At 39.0% G+C, this 21,858-nt stretch overlaps 1 protein-coding gene across 3 annotated transcripts; it reads left to right on the top strand.

Moving 5' to 3' along the window:
• The first annotated feature begins 68 nt into the window (after nucleotides 1-68).
• On the top strand, nucleotides 69-21,467 carry PRMT9 (protein arginine methyltransferase 9). 3 transcript variants are annotated; one of them, XM_040582371.1, is made up of 14 exons: nucleotides 69-138; nucleotides 547-594; nucleotides 1,172-1,384; nucleotides 1,893-2,041; nucleotides 3,363-3,599; nucleotides 4,166-4,333; nucleotides 6,226-6,328; nucleotides 7,500-7,606; nucleotides 11,459-11,651; nucleotides 15,219-15,402; nucleotides 17,441-18,152; nucleotides 20,226-20,379; nucleotides 20,812-20,934; nucleotides 21,152-21,467. In XM_040582371.1, the coding sequence occupies exons 3-14, from the start codon at nucleotides 1,199-1,201 to the stop codon at nucleotides 21,365-21,367; spliced, it is 2,532 nt and encodes an 843-aa protein (XP_040438305.1). In that variant the 5' UTR covers nucleotides 69-138; nucleotides 547-594; nucleotides 1,172-1,198; the 3' UTR covers nucleotides 21,368-21,467. The 3 variants fall into 3 exon arrangements, with proteins under 3 accessions (XP_040438305.1, XP_040438310.1, XP_040438319.1); XM_040582376.1 differs by lacking the exons at nucleotides 20,226-20,379; nucleotides 20,812-20,934; nucleotides 21,152-21,467 and adding an exon at nucleotides 18,852-19,360; XM_040582385.1 differs by lacking the exons at nucleotides 69-138; nucleotides 547-594; nucleotides 1,172-1,384; ... (4 more) ...; nucleotides 7,500-7,606; nucleotides 11,459-11,651 and adding an exon at nucleotides 12,706-12,760.
• The last annotated feature ends 391 nt before the right edge of the window (nucleotides 21,468-21,858 follow it).

The following is a 21,858-nucleotide window of genomic DNA, read 5'->3' as shown; positions in this document are numbered from 1 at the left end:
TCCCTCAGGGCCGCCCGCCAGCAGCGCGGGAAGGCGGCGGCGGCGGCTCGCTCGCGCCCTGCGCATGCGTGATGACACCTGCCCGACACTAAGATGGCGGCGGCCGGGAGCGCGGGAGCGCCGTTCCGTGCCGAGCAGGTGATGGCTCCGGCGCGCTAGCCCGGCCGCAGGGGAACCCCTCCGTCACCCTGCTCCGCTGCTTTCCCTGCGCCTGGGCAGCGGCCCTGAGTCTCGCCCCGCGGGGGGGGGGCAGTGCCTGGCGGTAGCGCGGCCTGCGAGGCGTGCCGGTGGGGGCCGGCGCCCTCCGCCTTGCTGTACCCCCGGGCCCCCAGATCTATAGGGCCGGGCGGGCTGGTACGGCTGCCCATGGCTTTGCGTGCCCGTGTGTACGTTACTGGTGCTCACTTGAGGCATGGGCGATATTTGGTGGTTTTTTTAAGAAGAAAAAAAAAAAGGGGGGGGTGGGGAAAGGGGGCGGGAAGCGCCTGTTTGTGGTGGTGCTGTGTTTCTTGCAGGCCCTCACCGTGTAACCTTTGCTTTCTTCAGCTCTAGGATACATCTGCAGGTCCTGAAGGCGGCGTTGGGCCCTCTTACGTAAGCATTGAAAGTTAAAGTGGTAACCGTGGCGATTATAAAAGCGTGCATGTCCGTTCTGATAACTGACGTTTTCTTAAGGGGAAAAACAGTCATGTTGCCGTGTGTACAATAAATCGTGAGCTTGTTAGGTCTTTTTTTCTGGGAGTGTTTGCTTTATGAAAGTAGCAGTGTTGAAGCAAAAAAGCTTTAACATGCAGATTTACTGGTTGATTATGAAACTTGGGAGTGCATGAACTTCAAGTGTGTAAAACTGTTTGGTCAGAGACGTGCTGAAATATGTATTATAGAAATTTTAAATTTTAAAAAGTGAAGTGTAACCTGTTTCCAGGACTTGGTCAAACATAAATGTGATGCGTGCTTGACTTGAATGGTGAACACTCACTTTAAAGTTCCTGGAATTATCGGTGGCATAAAGATGAGCATGTTTTTGAATGCTTAGAATTTTGAGGGAGGGTGTTTTTACTAATGCCAGCTAAAATTAAAACGTTTGATCTGTCAGCTTTCTGTGCAACCTTTCTGGTCTATAGTATACACTTTTTGATTATAAATACGTATTTTTTTATTTTTTTTTTAGGAAGAGCAAGTATTTACACCCCTCAGAATGCCCAACTCCAACGCTAAATTTCATTGTAACCACAGAGGTGGTCGGGAAGCTGGCAGACGGGAGTTGGTTTCCAGGTCTTTGCAGAGTGCTCAGCATTGCCTGGAGGACCAGGATTTTGGAACTGCATATGCACATTATCTGCTAGTACTAAATCTAGCTCCTGAGTTAAAAACTAGTGTCAAGGTAAGTACTGTTTGAATTGCTTGAAACAATTTTATTTACTGTATTTCTCTTGAGGCTTTGTGACATTTTGTGCTTGTGATTTGTTCTGTGTAACTGATTTTCCTATTCAGTCTTCAAAGCCGAAAATGGTAATAATGGAGATGGCCAGTAACTTGTTTAATAAGATCAGTATGCCTATGATAAGGGAATTGATAGACTTTCTTTTAGTCTGTGTGTCAAGTAAGTTTAATAAAAATAGGGCCTTGTTAGTATTGGCTTGTAATATTGCATGCATTAATATACATGCAGGCTCTTGTATACACTGGGTGATGATACTGTCTGTGTGGATATCTGAGAGCTTACTTCTGCTTCTTCAAGTGAATCAACTAACTTGGGATGACAGCAAATAATCGTATGCTGCTGCTTAGGGAAATGAGGGTGTTCACTTGCATGTCAGGATACCTCTAGAAGTTTTCAGGGCTCAGTTCCCTACTACCAGCAACTCAGTGGTATGCATTTTATTTTCTAGGAAACGTTTCAGTTTACTCTTTTTAAATGGGCAGAAGAGCTAGATGCTCTGGCACGGATTCAAGATCTGTTTAACTGTTACGAACAAGCACTTGAACTGTATCCAAATGACGAAGTGATATGTAATAGTATGGGAGAACATCTTTTCAGGTTTGTAGTAACGTATATTCAGTTTTTGTAAGGTTTGCATTTGGTATTGTATGTTAATAAGTCCCAGTTCAGTAGAGCACGTAAAATGTGCTTAAAAAAAGTAAACACAAGCATATACCTAATGCTGTATAGTATGTACTGTTGAACTACAAATCTGCTTGTCAGCTTAAAGCAGTCAATGCTAAAATAAATGTTGATAGTCACAGCAAAAGCAAAAAAAAAAAGTCTTACTAAAGTAAAAACTTAAAAGTAAATGCACTGCCTCCAAATATTTTCTAACAATTTATTAAGGAATTACTGGAAAAAAAAAAAAAAAACCCAAAAAACCAACCCAAAACACACCAAAGTTGTGTTAACTATTGTGGTAAATGTACAATTTTTGGAGTTCCTCCTTTTTTTCCTGTTAGATGTCTGAGAACTACTGCCTTTGAATACTGTCTTTTAATTCGGGTCCTTCTTGAGATCACGTGTAACAGACCTTTGAAGTGAAGAAGCTGGTCATGTATACTGTACTGTGTAGGGCTCTTTTTAAATAGTCTGAGCTTATGCTTATATTTATTAGTGTAAAGCCGCCTTTTCCTGCTTTCTCCAAACAATGCAAAATATGGTGCTTTGCTCAGGGTTCTAATTTCAGTTCCAGTCTTAAAATTCTTATAAGACTGGAAATTTAAGATGGAAATAATAGCTCGTGGATCCAGATATTTTTAATTAGGTTTGCTTTTGTGATTAGTTTGGCTTTTTTGTTTTAAGGAACAACTCTCTTAGCATTGCATTAAAATGTATGTGTTTCTTGCATTTCATCAATTTTTGGTGTGATTTGAGAATATGCTATAGGTATCATAAAAACTTACTTCTAGTTCACAATTCACTTTAGAATTGCCACTTAATGCAAGCGCTGGCAACACAGAATGGGGTTGGTTTACAGTATGTTCCAGTTAAATACGTTGAAGTGGTTTTGGGGTTCGTAGCATTCTCTCTGCTGAAAAATCTGCGAGAATGGATTGCAGAGTTGTGGCTGTCATATTGTTGCAGCAGGTTCTTGTAAAACCTGTTCTGGTTTGTGAAAGGATGTAGTGGATGAAGACTGGTGCACACAATGGTATTTTTCAATTACCTTTGTATTTTAAAGTGATTTGATGTAGAGCTGTAAATCATTCTTTTTCATAAGGTAATATTAATGTTTTTAAAGACAATCTTTCTAACTAATGCAAAATATTTCTGCTGTCTTTTAATTGATATAAGACCTCTTTACAGACCCGCGGATATTTATAGATACTTGGCAGCTGAATGCATGCTTCCTATTTGTCATTTTTACTAATAGAATGGGCTTTAGAGATGAAGCAGCTGGATACTTTCATAAAGCAGTGAAGCTTAACCCAGACTTTGCTGATGCAAAGGAGAATTTTTACCGCGTTGCAAACTGGCTTGTGGAACGCTGGCATTTCATCATGCTCAACGATACCAAGAGGAACCTTACTTACCTGAAAGCAATTGAGAATGCTGTCTGCTCAGGGTGCAAATCTGTCCTTGATATAGGAACAGGAACTGGAATTTTGAGGTGTGTCATAAGTGCATGTTTAATATGAACTTAATAGAAACATACTGGTTGTCTAACAAAATTTGGTTGCTAGTGAAAAAAATAGTTTACTTTCATGACTTTATTGAGACAAAACTTAAGGAAGAAAACAAAGCTTTCAGAAGTCAGTGAGTTTAGAGGTTAGTGTTTGGTCGTATTTTTTGAACCCTTTTTTATTACTTGTTGCAGATGCTTTTTGTGCCAGTAACTGCTATATAAACAATTATTCATGTTGGTTTTGGAGTTGCAATGTCATGTGTCCTGTCTTTTAAGTACTGGGTGGATTTAGCATAGCTGGAGGAGTATTCTTATGCTAGGGTTTGGGGTTTTTTTTGTGATAGTGTATCAAGAGGATATAAATTTCTCCTGTGTGAACACTGATACTGCAGAAATTAGTTCACTTAATGATGATTTTTAGACTTGAACTGTTTTCTTTAGAAATATGAAGCAGACATGGAAATCAAACTTAAAACTCAGTATCTTGTCATGCTTTACCCAAAATGATTTAAACTGAAGGGAAAACCTCTGATCTGATTCTTGTTTTTCAGTATGTTTGCAAAAAAGGCAGGAGCATCTTCTGTCTATGCCTGTGAATTATCAAAAACCATGTATGAACTTGCCTGTGATGTGGTGGCAGCAAATGACATGGAAAGAGAGATCAAACTTTTGCATCTGAAGTCACTTGATATAGAAATCCCAAAGCACATACCTGAAAGGTACGTTGTTGCGTTCTGTTGTGATACTATTTTTAATATGCTCTTAATTTCAAGAAAATAGAAAATACCCTGTGATTTAAATAGGAAATAACTTTGCCTAGGATACTACCTATAACGTGAGGAGGTTTTGTTTTTATAGAGCAGTGCAAAATGATAACATGTTCTTTACATCATACTGGTAGATCAGCAGTGTCATAAATGAAGGCATTTCCATCTTTGATGATGGGAGCTTTGGGGCATATAAAATTATATTGCAGCAATAGGAAAAGAGAAATTAGGTTACTACATCATGAAAGTGATTTTAACACACTTTCATACCTAAAAACTTGTGGCTCACTTCTGTGGCCCACAAATAGGATGGAGGTATGTAATAGGGCCTGCAAAGGAGCACTTTCTGGGACATACCAGACCCCTGCAACACCATGTCAACTTCTGCATTTGTCAGAGAGATTGGAAATGGCAGGTTGACTGCCTCTTCTGATCAGGGAGTGAGGGAAAACCTCCCCTCCTCTCTACCCCTTAAGGAGTGCTACTGTGTTTGCAGGTGAGAAGGTGCTATCTGGTGTGCATGGGTTCCTGGTGGCTGGGCTGACTCTAGCTGTCAATGTCAGCACCCTGCCATGGGAGGGATCCATAGGGCTTCTGATGTGATATAAAGCCTAGAGTGTGGCTTTAGATAGTGGAGTAAAATTCAGTGGAAGGGTATTGCAGTTTGTCCTGTGGGAATAGGTTTGGACTGAGCTTTTTGTTTGTATATACGCATCTGCTCACCTGCTTGTATAGCAGAGATCTGTGGGCTTTGGAAAATGAAGTAGCTTATTTTTCAAGTATTCAATAGCATCTTCTAAAGCATAGGAAGAGCTACTGTGACAAATCAGCAGCTTGGAATTGCTCTTGGCAAATTGGAATTTGATCAGCATGACAGCTTTCAGTATATGTGATGGAGGCTTTTTATGCTACCCTGCTTCTCCTTGCTTGCTATCCCATTCAGCAGAGGTTTTTCAGGAGGCTCTGGAATTTTTAGCGCACACAAAATCTGAGGGGACTTTTGTTTTGGTATATGCAACGGACTGGTTTATCACTTCACCTCACTGCTACTCGGGATGCAGATTAAACGTGGGAAGGAAATAATCCATTTCACTCTTAACGACTACCATTTAATAAAGTATCTGGTGATGGCACGGGTTTATAATCTGAAATGATGAAGCTGCCATGGTTTAGCATGCCAGTCCAGCCTTGTCTAGTTGTGGCAGCTGAGCTACAGTAACTGGTCATATGTGTCCTCCTAATTGTATATGATGAGTTACTGTATGTCACGTGTCAGGAATTAATTGTTACTGTTCTGGAAATGGCTTCTCTTATGCTGTATGTTTTTTGGGTTAAATCATAAGGAATTTAACATTGTAGGGTCCGTTAGTCTGCATAGTAATTTTACTGTGCTTTGATTATAGTTCTGGGGTGGGTTTTTTTTTTTAATTCCTTTTGAATACACACAGACACACATGGATACATACTCTTGCATAAAATTCAGACAAACCATGTATTTTGCAGTATTATTGGCTGTATGCCCAGGCTGAAACATCTTCCTGTTTTGGCTAGATACTTCCCACACAATTTATTTATAAAATGTTGAACAAGAAGCTTTATGGCAAACTCTTGATCAATATTTATTCTCTTTTATCTGCATCTTGAGTAACTTGTACCAACAATTCAAAATGTGTCATCTGCTGGAAGAATTAAATTGCCCATCTGTATTGAAACTTCAGAACACTGATAAAAATTTCAGTTTGAGCTTACATTGGTATGGTGTTTTTTTTTTTCTTTAGAAGAAAGAATTTTAACAGGAATGTGTGTTATACATTCTATTTCACGGTGTTCTTTTTCTTATCTAGAGTTTCCTTAGTAGTCACAGAAACAGTTGATGCTGGATTATTTGGAGAAGGAATTGTGGAGAGCTTGATACACGCTTGGGAACATCTACTTTTAGAACCAAAGGTAGGTGATGTGGTATGTATAAACGGGTTTCCTGTTTTGTTTGATATGTATTAGTGCATGCGTGTGTATTCACAGACATATGTGAATGAGGAATAACTATCTTTTAATTTTCCTACCAATTTAAATTTTTTAAATGAGTGATCTGGGTATGTTGGATGAATTTGATTTGGTGAAAGGCAATGAGACAGCTGCATAAGGCATACTTCTGTGACTTTGTGTTCTGAGTAGACAGTTACTTGCAATGCATGTTTCCCTGATGTAACCTTACATCATACACTCCCACATCGTACGCTCTTGATCACAATTCATTCCTTTTTTCCACACATTCTCCCCCGTTTTTCCCCACTACCTTTTAAGTGACACCAGAAGGGTTTGTGGGTGTTTTAAAGGCACTGTTTTCCTGCAAGCTTGATTGCAACTCTGTCATTTTGAGATAACCAGCTAGCAGCAGAAAGTCATGCCAGTCTAAGCAGGAAATACTGAGTTACGGTAAAATTATTTCTCAGCTTAACACTAAGGAGTAGTCAACTATTATCTGATAAATATGCCATGTTCTTATGCTCTTCATTTATTTTTGCCAACTTTAAACTTTTTTTTAGAAGACTGAACAATTCCACTGGATCTGTGATTTTTACTTCATGTATTTTGTATTTTAGCATACATTAAGCAAAGTAATATGACAGGGAGTCTTATATAGGTTAACCTCTGTTAGGTCTTAGGAAATAAAAGGACTTTGCTCTTACTTTGATGTGGCCTTGATTCCAGTTAATTTAAAAAAAAGAAGTCTTATCTGGCTGAAACCTTTTGTATTGTATTGGACTGAAACTGATGACCTCTAGTGTTAAGTATAGGAATGACGCATAAAGGAAAGGTCCTCGAATGTTACAGTGTATTCTAACCGAATACAAATTAAAAAACACTTTTAGAGTTACATAGAGGAAGTAGTAGACTGAAAAGTAAAGCTGATGCGTGGATATATTAAAGTGCAGTATTTAAGAAACTCCTTTAATGGTTAACTGGAATGACAAAGACTGGACTATACTAGTCACTAAGAACTCACTGATGTCTTCACTTTAATCTTGAATAGCTCATTAATGTGTAACCTAGGCTTTGCAGTAACGATAGAAATAGGTTACTGTCTCACTGCATGTTGTTTTTCATGATTTCACAGCCTAAAAATCAAGATGTCCATACTGGAGACTATGGCAGAGTTATTCCTGCAAGTGCTACGATATTTGGGATGGCAGTGGAATGCAAAGAGATACGTAGGCATCACAGGTATGTTTAAACTCCAGCACAGTTTGAACCCATATTTGTTACTTGGGAAGAGAAACCAGTGGCTTAAATTGAGGACTTTTCATTTACTGTCACTTTATTTTTTGAATGGTTGGTTATCTGTTTCACTAAACAGATTTCTGCTCTTGCCCTCCCCACTCCTTTTCCAGTCTCCCCCACCCTCCACCCCAGTTTTGTGGTTCAGACATTTTGGATCACTTCATCAGAAGCTCTTGATTTTCAGTTATGCAGAATTACATGCCTCTATCACATACTAAAGAAATTTAATTCCTTAATAGTAAAATTATTTCTCAGTTTTTCTATTGGAGGTTCTTAGATTGACATGCGGCCTTTATCCTTATTTTGTATTTTTTATGATCTGCTCCATACCTTGCTGCTGGATCTAACCCTTTTAAAAGATGAGGACAGGATTTTGTAAAGCCGAAGTGTTAATAACTCCACCTAATGTTGTCCTTCTGAATATGTGCCTTCCCTAATTCTGAACTAGCATACAGTAGGGTTCTTTGCTGAGACCACTTCTGACTCTGTATCAATTACTTTCATACTCGTTTTTGTTCTTGTCTTCTAGAACAGCATCCCTTTATGGAGACAGTCTCTGTCTGAGAGGTTTGGATTTGGTGTATTTTGTTTAGGATTAATCTTAACTGCAAATAAAAAAACCCACTAACTTTTACAGGAGCTTCAGTGTACTGGATGAAAAATAGCCAGGCTGCATCAGTGATTTTTCTAATGCAGAACTGGACAATGGCCAGAAAGAGACAGAAGTTCCCATAGTAAATAGTCATAGAAGAACTATTTTTCTAGGATAATTTAATTATTCGTTAATCAGAAGATAGGTTTTTGCCTTGAAACATTGTATTGACTGTTCCTTACAAAATGGAAACAGGATGAAAGTTAATGTGTGGTTAACTCTGGATTGTTGAATTAACGATTTATTCTAATAGTGCAGCTTAAGGTCAGGTGGCTAGCAGGACTGAAATGATTGCCATAAATTAATTCTGTGCTCTAGGAAGAAGAATATCACTTCTAATTTTCTGCCTTTATAGTTTAAAATTCCTTTTTGCTCCAGTAAGAGTACCTGTCTTAAGTCTATTTCAACAAGTACTGTTAAGATTTATGTAAAACACTTGCTTATTCTCATATTTAAACGATCCAGATCTCTTTGAATTATCCTGATGGACATGTCTCTGTGTTTCCGTCAGTGTTTTCAAGATCTACAGCAAAACTTTGGGGCTTGGATATGTTTTTTTGAGCAGGATGCCTAATGAAATAGCATTGTGAAAGTATCTCTCTTCTCATGCTTTTTTAATGATTTAGTAGTTTGTCTTGTACAATTAATGTACCTTTTCTTTGAGCTTTTCCTCATTATTTAAGTTGTTTTTTGAGAGGTTATAAGTAAGTAGATGTAGAGCCCAGAAATCTGTGAATACCTGAGGGTTTTCTTCCCTGAATATATTTTAAATTGTGCTTTAATCTGTCATCGAACACTGATTCATCTTGCTGAGGAAGGGAATCGCCTTTTCCTCCAGTCTTGCATATCACAGTTACCTGTGTCTGATCTTCTGCCTTGTATTCTGACCCTTTGTTTTAGCAGTTTTAAGTTACGCTGCATTTCATGTGCTCTGCTTGTTTCTAGGAATATTTTTTTTCCAAGGATGTAGTGGAATTTAGATAAATCATACCGGTTTACTTAAAATTCTTCTTCTGGTGCATGTGACAAAATGTTTGTGCTGGTTTACCCCTTATTGTAGCTTCGTTACTTGATGTTTTAGTGATAACTGTGATGCTTCTTTACTATAGCTAGTGCTGCTTATACCCATTGCTCATGTTCCCTAGAAGGACTGTAGGACCAAACTCTGTTGTGGTATTATGTTGTTTGGTGGGGTTTTTTTATGGTTAGCTTGACTTTTTCCTGAAGTCATTGCTCTATCTTTGAAGTGATTGTTCTGCATCCATATGAAATGTGTTTACTTTCAGAAGGACAAATGAACTGACAAATCTGTAAGCAGACTTGATTCCTACTAAGAATAAATCTAGACTTCCACAAAACTTTTTAAGATCCTAGAGTATACTACATACTGTTATATATAACTCTTGAAAGACATGCAGTTCAAACTTGAAAAACAGTAAGACAGTATTCTAAGAGAACATAGGTCTGCTCCATTAGTGCATCTATATTTAATCATTTTGAATAAAATATGTCAGAATATGGGTAATTTACTAATTGAAGTGACTGTAAGAATTGCAGGTTTCAGGGGTCTTTTTTTAATGTTTAATTTTTAGTCAGTTAGGCCCCAGAAAGAGAGGCAGTAAAGTGGCTCTACATCTCTGTGTGTGCATTGAAGCCAGAAAGATTCATGATAATGAATAATAACAACTTGCTGACCTCTTCCACAATACAGGCTTCGTACAGCTGCTGTTCCATTTTAGTTGTAGTATTTATTTTAAAATAATACATGGATTCAGTTCCAAATGAAGAAGAGTACATTCTCATGCGTGTTGTTGAAATATCTAAGTTCTTTGAGCAGGTGAGAGGATTGTAATTGTTGGTAATGGTGTATTTTCTAGTATTTATTGTGAAGTACTTACTGCTTTGTGCTTGCTATACATCACATACACTTATATTGCTAGCCAATCTGCTCCAAAGATGGAGTTAGATTATTTTTTTGTGTGTTTTAGCTACATATAATGGTCAAAATATATTTGCCTAAGAAGCCAGGTTATGACAAAAAGTAGCTTACTTGGTTCTGTGATTGGGAGCTTCAAGGAGATGACCGTATCTGATGAAAATATTGTCACACAGTTTGTCTAGGCATACTTAGCTGTAGGGAGGGACAGCAGGTTCCTGAGAAAATGATTCAGAATTAAAAATGGTTCTAGAAATAGAAATATAATTAGTCTACATTTGAACTTTTGAGTGCTAGATCTCACTATAAGAATGTAGATCTGTTTGATAACTGTCACTGAAATGGGAAGGACTGGCTTCTTCACAGTCAAATGTACTTCAGAATAATCTACTGTAGCTTGTGCAAGACTAGTCTCATTTAACTTTCTGATTTATACTTTGAAAATGAGAATATATCTTAAGTCCTCAAACCTGACATGGACAGCATTCAAGTAATTGTTTTAAAGCAGTTAAAGCATTTTTTCTTCTTTGAAGATTTTCATATAATGTTGTTTCTGGAAACCTAATTGATAATCTCTCTCACAAGAGAGAATGTGTGTATTTTGAATGTTCAAAGCCTTTTCCACAAGAAGTCAATGCTGGGATTTTCTTTGCAGCTACGTAACTATGAAAAGTGCCTTACTCTGCATAGATTGTGTTGGATAAGTATATAGAGGTACTGCAAAATGAAAGTTTTATGTCAAAGAGACTCCAAAAACGCATTTTCCTGTAGTGTATCTATCTTTGTTCTGACTATCCTGTTCACCTGAAACACCTTCATTATCTGTCTAATGCAGAAGCAAGCTTTATTTGTTTGTATTATCACAGGGTATATTATTCTTTCTAGTGCTCTGTCAGGACTCAGTGAGTTGTGCTTAAGGTGGCAAAAAGTCTGTGGCCTTTGACAAAGGACATAGTGGGCTTCTCAGTTTAGTGGCAGTATTCAGTTCTGATTCTTGAGAGTGATGTGCATTTTCAATGCTTTAGGGCTGCTCTGAACATAACAAACCACCCTCCCAGAATTGTTTTGCTATTTTTTTTTTTCAGTTGTTCTATTCTTACACTCTGATAGTTTAAAAGTATTCAGCAAGCCTGGGAAGAATTTCCTTTGGGTTTTTTTGTCAAATTATTTGAAGTTTCATTTCTTCCCTTTTTTTCTTTACTCCTAGAGTGGGAATGCAAGAAGTTGCTGGTGTGTGCTTGTCGAATTCAGTGCAGTTCTTTAGTCCAACATACACTTCTGCTGGTTCAGAGGAAACTGTTGAACCTTACACCACTGAGAAGCTCAGTCGTATTCCTGGAGGTTATGTACCTCTGACAGAACCCTGTCAAATAATGACAGTAGATTTCAACAACCTGCAGGTAATGATTTTTTTTTAAATGTCCTTTATAAGTAGTCTATTTATAAATAATGAGTCTCCCATATCTTTCTTGCTTTCTGGGTTCAATTTCAGAACAGTTCACAAAAGCAAAGTTGGCAGGGCTGCACTGAAATCCTCTGGTGGTTTTGATGCTTGTGTGGTTGTGTGCTGGTGTGATCATATGATAGTCTATGAGTTTTTGAAGGGTGGGAGCAGTGGGGTTGTTTGTTGTGGTTTAGGGAGCTAAACTAGCTCACTATAGGATGAAACAACTGCCAGCCTCAGTACAGGGAGAAGGAGGAAGAATGCAATAGACCCTCTTAAATGATTTATGTAGTTGTGGAGCTGACTTTAGTTTATTCCTCAAATTCAGAGCCTTCAAACGGCTATTAAAGACAAAAGAAAAAGGATTTATTTTACTGGCGTAAAAATGTCTTAACTGTTGATGGGTAAGTGTAAAAGAGAAGTGAGATGAAGAAATTATCTTATCCTATTCAACCATTTTGATTCCACCCTTCAGCTCCTTTTGGTATCTTAAGATATTTCTGTTATATGGCATTCTAAAATATGGTAGCATTATTTTGTGTATTTTGCACAAAATACATTTGTATGTGTATACTAAATAGGCCTGAACTGTAAGGCAAGAACCTTGGCCACTTGCAGCTGAGCACACTAAAAAGATGATACATCTGATCTTTGGTGTGTTTTTTGCTCATTGACCTGTGGTGAGGAGTTAGCATTGAGTCAGAGCTTAAAATAGATTCTGTTGTATAAATGAAATTACTCTTGGCGACTGCTGGCCAGGAATTGCAGTGTTTCTGAATCAATAGCTTTTCCTAGTTGGCTTGTCTGATACCCTGAGATAAAAAATGAAATAAGACAAAGCTCTTCAGTATGTTACTGGGGGTGATCTTGGTGTCACCTGGTGTTACTTCTGCTTCTAGCATCAATAACAAACTATTATGCTCATCTGAGACATGCCTATTCTTAAGCATCTGCCTGTTGGCATACATGTAAAGATAATTTTAAAGTGTTCCTTTTATGCTGTGTTTCAGAACTGCTCCTTTTGAAGTTTCAATTAGACTAATGTAGTGTTCCTGTCATGAAATGGTAAGATACCATAAGTAAAGGGAAGGAATGCAGTTAGTTTATTTGGAAGCATTGGTTTGTTGTTACTTTGTCACTGTGCAAATACGGCAGTTCTAGATACTGGTAGGTTACTTTCAGTCTAGGTTTTTTTGTGGAATTTCGTTTGTTTGTTTGTTTTTGTTATGACAACACCTGGATGTTCAATCAGTGCAGCTAAAAGAGAAAAAAGAATTATCTGTGTTCCTGTTGGAATAAAATAAATCTTATACTTACAAACACTAGGAGAATTACCTACTAAAGATTGAAATCCAGATAAGAAGTCATTTAGAACTAGTTAAGTGATTTCAAAGACCTATTTTCTAAATTTGTATTTCAAAGAATGAGAGGCATGTTATATCTATTCTTCTTGTACTAACTATCCAGAACTAAAATGACAGAACTGAGGAACAGACATAAAATATGGTACAACAGTGTTTCTTAAATAGGAGTCTTCAAAGACATCAGTACTGATCAGAAACAATTATAGCAAGTCAAAACTAAAAGAAAAAAAAAAAGCAGTTGAGTTGTGCTGATTACTTTATTACTGCTAATATTAGGAGCAGCAGCTCAGTTCCTCCCAGGCAGGGGAACAAAATGTGGCTATAATTACAGGCTGCAGACACTTGCATCTAGCCAGGTACTACCTGTATGCATGTTTGTTGGCAGCAGATCAGTGCCACTGGGAGTGGAAGTGAGTGTTTACCTCAGCAGCCAATAATTAAAGCTCAGTCTCACTTTTAGGCCCTAAGGGAACTGTGCTTTTGCCAACAATTACAGATTCTAATTCTCATGAGAAGCTACTGTATGGAATATTTGAGAAATTCTGGATCAAGACATAAGAAATCCGGGAACTGTTGTCTTTCTGTAGTTTTTCCTTCTATTTGTAGTCCCGTTTACTTTTTCTTAATGCAAGTTACCTTTTTCACATTTGGAGGATATGTGTGGCATAGCATGATTTTGGGTTTTTACTGCCTATTCCTGCATCATTGCTTTATTTTCTTTGCTGTCTTTTTAACTACATTAGTTGATAAATTGCCTTCCTAATATGCTAGAGCTCTTTGAGTCCGTAATTGTCATAAATAATAGAAACAGGTTTATGCAGTGGATAAATGTGAAGAATAAATGTGGCATAAGCAGCACGGTAGAGAGCAGGGAAGACTGAAATAACTGCCTTCAAGTGTGTTTTTAAGTGCTGTGGGCCACAAGATAGGGATGTAATGTTACAGTTACTAGAACCAGTGGATGAGAACCTTGGGCCTGCTGCTTTTACAGAGTAATTAGGAAGAATATTTTTAATATCAAATACACTTCTAAACAGCTATAACTTCCCAGAAACTGAGAAACAGATGCATACTTTTGCTCTTAACGGCCTTGCTTCAAGGGGGTTGTTGCCAGCAAAGCTTCAATTTACTCTTCGCTCTAGTTGAGGATGTACAAAAAATAGTTAACAGCAAAGCACTTTTGATTGAAGAGCAGTGAGATCTTATTATGAACTTTGTTAGCATCCAGTAATTTTAACACATACATTGTTCAGCTATCTTTCAATTGTGAGAAGAGGGGTAGACCAGCTGTTGGAGAATACCAAATGAGAATGAAGAGGGAAAAATAAAAAAATGCATTATGTGAGAGCTACCCACGTTCTTAGGGTGGAACTGTTCCTTTGCCCTGTGGCTCAAAACTTAGAGAGGATGAATGTTTACATAAGCAGATCTGGAAGCTGATAAATGCCTAGGAATGCTGTTACTAAGCAGAATGGTTGTGACTGAGACAATCTTTGGTCCCTAGTGCTTGACCTCCTTTTAATTGTTTTATGCCAGAATTGTCTAAATGGAGAATTTATAACCTGATGTCTTCAGGGGAGATCTTAGTTCTTATCAGTAGTGAAATCCTCTGTGCCTGATATTTTGCACAAAGCCTGTAGCCCAGGTAGCAGAGAAAATATCCTCAATGATGTGTGACTTTGGTTTTGTAATGATTTTGCTGAGCCTCTGTTTGAGCAAATTTAGTGCTTACATACAGTATTTCTAGAATTGATTTAACACAGGTTTTAAGTGAAGGATATGCCTAAGCATTGGCCTGAATCTAGCCCAAAAGACTGGCTCAGTTTTTATTACTTCTCATATGACAAGCCTTGCCAGTCTAAAGCCTTTCTTACAGTTTTCAGTGTATGTTCTTAGATGTAGGCATGGTTGTTTTAATGGCTGATGGACACAGGTTGGTCATATGGGTTATTGCATTTGCATGTGGGAACACAAGTCCATGTGCTAGTGAGTACTAATGATAATAGGTATTGTAGTGGCTTGTTAATTTCAGGTTTCTGTTGGGTGTCCTTATGGATAGGTGCAGAAATTTGGGTAACTTGGTATAATTTTTTAAATCATTATTTATGGAAATAAACTGTTACACAATTATTTTTTTTCCCTCTTTCTATTTTGGTCAGGAACTGAAAAGCCTTGCATCTAGAAAGCCCTGGAAGCTCAGTCTGCCGGTCACTGAAGGAGGAATACTAGATGCTGTTGTGGTGTGGTTTGTATTACAGCTCGATGATGAGCACGCTCTGTCTACAAGTCCCAGTGAGGAAACATGTTGGGAACAGGCAGTCTATCCTGTGCAGGGCCTCCTTGGTATGTCCTGTGGATTTTCTTGTTGTGGTATATTAGCTTGGGTTTATTTTGATTTTGAGCTAGTTAGGTTATTTCAGAGATTAGGAAGTGGCAGCAAATACGATTAGAAGTTCAATAGCAGGTAGCTGTGAGATGGTTCCCAATTGTGTTTCTGGATCTGTAGTCCACAGTCCCTGCATCGAGGCTTGTTCATGGGACTCTGTTATGAAGCAGATAAGGGATCTGCTTAGAATCAGGGACAATGCTTTTCATTAAGTTGGGGGGGGGTTCTAAACTGAATTAAATGCATTATGGAGCAACTCCAAAAAGTGGGGCTACTGACTGGCTCTACCTAGTCAAGATACAACTTGCAAAAAGGAAGTGGGGGAGGTGATGTAGGAATTTCTAGCTGCTGCTGCCACAAAACTAAACATTCCCACATACCACTCACCCCCATTTTGGACTCCAGTACTGTTCCACACACACCGTGGCAGTGTCATTTCCAGCAGCCTCTACTCTTCATTTATCCATCTTCCATTGTCCTGTTTCAGAATCTTAGAATATCTTGAGGTGGAAGGAGCCCGTAAGTATCGAGTCCAACTCCCTACTCCTTGTGGGACTACCTAAAACTAAAGCACATGATTAAGAGCATTGCTGCTGTGATCACTTCCTTGGGAATTCTGGTCCAGTGACTGCCCACCCTCAGTAAACAAACTTTTCCTAATGTCCAGTCTGAATTTCCCCGATGCAGCTTTGTACCATCTCAATGTGTCCTATTGCTGGTCACTAGACAGGAGATCAGCTCCTCCCTTTCCGTTGCCCCCCACTCTGAGGAAGTTGTAGACTGTGATGAGGTCACCCCTCAGCCTTCTCCAGGCTGAACAAATGAAGTGACCTCAGCTGCTCCTTATGAGTCTTGCCTTCAAAGAGTTTTACCATCTTGGTCATCCTTCTGTGGACATACTCTTCACAGTTTGATGTCCTTCTCATATTGAGGTGTCCAAACCTGCACACAGTACCAGAGGTAGGGCCACACCAGTGCAGTGTGGAGTGGGACAGTTGCCTCCGTTGACTGGCTAGCCGGGCTGTGCTTGATGCTGTCCAGGACACAGATGGCCCTTTTTGCTGTCAGGATACACTGTTGACTCATACTCAGTTTGCCATTCACCCAGACCCCCAGGTCTCTTTCTGTGGGGCTGCTTTCCAGCCTCTCACCCTCCAAATTGTACGTATAACCAGGATTAACTCGTCCTAGGTGGGGAATCTGGTGCTCGCTCTTGTGAAATTTCATGCGGTTGCTAGTTGCCCTGCTCTCTAGTCTATCCAGATCTCTCTGTAAGGCCTCTCTACCCTCGGGTGAGTCCACAGCTGCTCCTAATTTAGTATCCATAGACAGCAGGGACAGCTGTGCCACAGACAGGTTCAGCTGAAAGTGTAGAGGGGAGATACAGACTACATTGCTATTGATAGAAATGGTTGTCAAACTACAGCATTTTTTATTTTGAAATTCTGGCCTGTATCAGTGGATTTACTTTCTTAGCATACATAGAGAGTGTCTGAAGACCACCTTGACCTGTACACTGTAAATATTCCAGTAAAATTTATTTTGAATAAATTACCCTTTCTAAACCATAGCTGTTGTTTTCCATGTAACTACAAATTTACCTTCCTCTGGAGGTATTAAAGTGTAAATATTTAATATTTAGCATTTTAAAACAAAAGCGATTTCTTTACTAGTATGTCCTTTTTTCTGTTCTGCTGTTAACAGAACACTTAAAGTAGTATTTATTTATCATAAAGAGGCTTATTTTGAGTATAAATGGAGTTTGCCTAGTGTGAGACAGTTTTAAGGCAAATTTTAATGCACAATTGCAGGTTTCAGCTTGTGGGCTACAGATGAGCAATTTTTTCATACACACAAGTAACAACTAAGGAGAAAATGAGATAATGGGGGTGTTGTGGGGTTGGTTTTTTTTTTTTTTTTTAGTACTGTATGTCTGCTTCGTTGCTGTTTTCAGTAAAGTAACTGATGTGACTTTTTTTGTGATGTTTTGCCAAGATTATTCTGTGAAGACTGGAGATACTGTGATGATGGAAGTTTGCTGCCAAGACTGCTACTTGAAGATCCAGAAAATTTCCTCTTTGACTTCAGAGTGTGAGATGGACTTCAGTGACAGAGATGACACACAGAGTTTGGGCAATGAGGCTGAATTATGTAATGCTCTGGCTGGTCTTCAAACAACTAGCGAACAGGATGGCAACGGTCAAGTATGTGTATTGGAATCCACAGAAATAGCCCTGCTGAACAACATACCATACCATGAATGCTTTAAAGCTGCTATGGGCAAAGTGCTGCTGTCGTTAAATCCAAGTAAGGACTTGCAGTCAATGGATGTCGATGGACATGGCAGTGGGATGAACCTCCAAGAAAATCAAAACAAGAGCTTTCTAGATGTGGCTTCTGATCCTTTGTACATTTTGGATGTGTCTGAAGGCTTCTCCATCCTGCCAATTATAGCTGGCAAACTTGGACCAGTTAGAACCTACAGTTCTGTTGAGAAAGAACAGCATCAGGCAGCACTTAATGTAATTTCAGAAGCTAACCATTTCCCTAAGGAAACATTAGAGTTTTGGCTCAGCCACTTAGAAGATGAAAGTCTGGTGTTACAGAGACCCAAATCAGACAAGTTGTGGAGTATTATTATTTTGGATGTTATAGAGACATCAGGTTTAATCCAGCAGGAGGTGATGGAAAAGGCTGCAATATCCAGGTACTGTATAAACGGGCAAAAGTATTCCTAGGAATCTGAAATTACCTGAAAACTTCTAAAAATACTTCTAATTACAGCATTACTGTCATGTTGGTTCTGTAGAGCAGGAAAAGCATGTTTTTTGACTAGATTGAACCTTACAGAGTGTTTTGAGCGTGACCATTGTATATATTTAAGTTTATAAAAAGTGTCAAGATTTCACTTTCATACATTACTTCATGTTTTGTATGCAAGAATATGAATGGAAGGTCTTATTGCTTGTTCTGTCAGAAGTTCCCAGGATAGCCAGCATCTTAGTGATAACTGAGGTAGCTTCTTTTAGTGCAAGGTCACAAAAACCCAGATTCACATATGTGTCGGAACTGTGGTTGGAGCAAACCGGTACTGCTAAAAGACAAACACATGGTGTTAGGCCAGCCAGGGAGGCAGCAACGAAGTTATCCACGGCAGGAGGGATGGGAAGGAATGCAGCGAAAGAGAAATGAAATAATGGGAACAGGTAGCAAAAAAAGTAAATGTCAATCCCCTTTTGTGGAGCTAGGGAATCTTCTCTGTTCATCTCCATGCTTAGTGATGGCAGAATATTCCAGATGATTTATGTTCATTACATTTTCTATGTGTTTAATAAATCTTTAGATGACTTTTATTTTTTGTTGCTCTAAGAACAAATGGGAAATTACTGACTTTTGTCATTTGCAGACTCAAATCTGTTTGCATGAAAATACATTGAATAGTGCAGTGCTTAGCTACCCGATTGCTATGAAAAGAGGCCTGCTGTAGGAAAAGGAGACCTAAAACAATCTGTGGTGAACTGGAGATGTATAACATACTGAATGAAAGTTTCTATTATATTGCTGCTCTCAGCAGTGGGATATTCTGTAGCAGAAGACCAAGCAAGGCTCAGGTATTTTTTTCAGGAAAAAAAATGCTGTCTCCTGTATTGCTGTCAATTTTGGTTAAACGCTTAAAGAAGGGCAACTTAAATTCTCATCAGGTTTTGTTTCCCTGTCACTGTCATAGAATCACAGAATCATTTGGGTTGGAAGGGACCTTAAAGATCATCTAGTTCCTACACCCCTGCAGGCAGGGACACTTTCCGCTAGACCAGGTCACTCAAAACCACGTCCAACCTTGGCTTGAACACTTCCAAGGATGCCCAGCTTCTCTGGGCAACCTGTGTCTCGCCACACTCAAAGTAAAGAATTTCTTCCTAATATCTACATCTACCCTCTTTCAGTCATAAGCCATTACCCCTTGTCCTATCACAACAGGCCCTACTAAAAAAGTTTTTATAAGCCCCTTTAGGTACTTGGAAGGCCGCTATAAGGTCTCCCTGGAGCCTTCTCTTATCCAGGCCCAACAACCCCAACAGTCTCAGCCTATCTTCATAGGAGAGGTGCTCCAGTGGCCCTCCTCTGGACTCATTCCAACAGGTCCATGTCCTTTGTATGTTGGGGGCCCCAGAGCTGAACGCAGCACTCCAGCTGGGGTCCCATGACAGTGGAGCAGAGCAGGAGCATAATCTCCTTTGACATGCTGATTGCATTTCTTTTGATGCAGCCCAGGTTTTGGTTGGCTTTCTGGGCTGCAAGCACATCATTATTGGGCCACATTGAGCTTTTTGTCCACCAGCACCTCCTGAAGGCTGCTCTCAATCCATTCTCTGCCCAGCCTGTATTTTCTGGGGGTTGCCTTGACCCAGGTGCAGGACCTTGGACTTCGCTGCCTACTTAACCAGTGCTCCCCAGCACTATGTACTTCCTTTCTTTCATTAAGCATTTCTGCAAGTCCTCTGATATTAAGTGCTGGGGCCATAAATAAAGCCTATCTTCATCTTCAAGTGTTACTGTATCCAATAAGGATACTGAGAAGAGATTACTTAGTCCTAGTACTATTGACAGATTTTCCTTTTGTTGTATGATACAGCTGTCTGGTCAAATTGGATCAAACTCAAATGCTTCTGAGCATTTGACTGCAGAGGAAGAACTAGTGCGCCTTTCTTAAATGTACTTGATGACCTTTCATTCTTGTTGAATGGTATGCTTTAGAGGTGAAATCTCTTTCATTTTGCAGATGTTTACTTCACAGCGGAGGAAAGATTTTCCCACAGTATGTTTTGGTGTATGGGATGCTTGTAGAATCGGAGTCTCTGTTACTGGAGAGTGCTGTTCAAGGAACAGAACCAACTCTTGGGTTTAATGTAGCCCCTTTTATCAACCAGTTCAAGGTATGAAGTTGGTGGGTGTCTTCCAGACATAGTTCAAAACCCTGCAGCTGTCTAGTTGTTTTGGTGTGAACTGCAAGGAAACTGAAGACCTCACATGTTTTTGTATTGTTCAGTTTGGCATGAGAGGTTTATGTGACCAGACAGGGGCCTAGATAAACTAAAATGGGTAATACTTGTTTTAGAAGTGGTGGGGGAATAGTTTTGTCTGAGTAATAAGATGCAATATTACTGTATAGAGGAGTGGCTGTGCTGTTACTACCTCTTTCATCACTTTGTATCCCAACAGTCACATTTCAGAAGGGATTAGAAGGATGTATTTTGCATTTTGGCTGGCATTACAGTAATTACTAGAAACTTCTGCATTATAATTAAGTCTTCTAACTTTTCACTTTTTAATGGCTACTGATGTCTAAATATGTTATATACTCCTAGGTACCTGTTCGTGTGTATTTGGATCTCTCCACATTACCGTGTCTACCCTTGAGCAAGCCAGCAGAGCTTTTAAGGCTTGATCTCATGAACCCTCTGTTGAACAGCTCTAGCAGAGAAGTGAAGGTAAGTTGCATATATGTGAAGTTAGAGGTGCACTTAACTGCTGTTCTGCAGAGCTGCTTGTTAATTGCTCCCCTTGGCTGAAAATTTCAATACAGAATTTACTTGTCTGCAAGTATCTGTGAAGTAGATTGAAATGGTGATGATGGAAAAAAAATCTACTGTATTTTCTTAGTTCTTTGAAAAGGGTTAACTGACTTAATATTTTAAATATTTTTAGGTACATATCTGTAAGTCTGGCCAAGTCACTGCAATTCCCTTCTGGTATCACATACATCTAGATGAAGACCATAGCTTGAACACATCTGATGAGTCCTCGCACTGGAAACAAGCTGCAGTTGTTCTTGATGAGCCCATCCAAGTTCAGGCTGGAGATGAGCTTGTGCTTGATGTTCAACACCATAAAAGCAACATTAGTATTACAGTTAAACGGTGAAGAATGTTGTGTACAACCTGATTTATGGTTAATTGCATATAAATAGACTGTTCATAACATCACAGATGTTAACTTATATTAAATTCTAAATTTTATCTACTGATCCAGCAGGCTCTTGTGTTGCTTGAATTGTAAATACTTAGGGTCCACTGAGGGACTAAAACTTGCACTGTTAAGGGTACCTTGTCAAGCAGTTGGGGAAGGTGCTGTCTACACTACAGCAAAAAACCTGATTGCTACATATTGCAGCAATTAGAGCAGTAGGAACAGACTTCTCTCGCTGCCTTATCAGCTGTAGTAAGGAAAAAAGCATCCAGATGCTTCTGCCAGAAACAGCTGTGGCTGTTCAGGATAGAGTCCTTGTTTCTCAAACATAATATCAACTTGATAGCTCATACTGTGCAGTACTAATTGTTGTAGTTTCCAGAAGACAGCAGTCTTTTGATGACGCCTATCCTATTATTTTAGAAATTCAGTAGTAATCTTTAATG

Source organism: Falco naumanni, chromosome 1 (genome assembly GCF_017639655.2).
Source record: "Falco naumanni isolate bFalNau1 chromosome 1, bFalNau1.pat, whole genome shotgun sequence".
NCBI lineage: Eukaryota > Metazoa > Chordata > Aves > Falconiformes > Falconidae > Falco > Falco naumanni.
The sequence above is the reverse complement of the archived record's forward strand: the minus strand, read 5'-3'. Positions and strand labels throughout refer to the sequence as shown.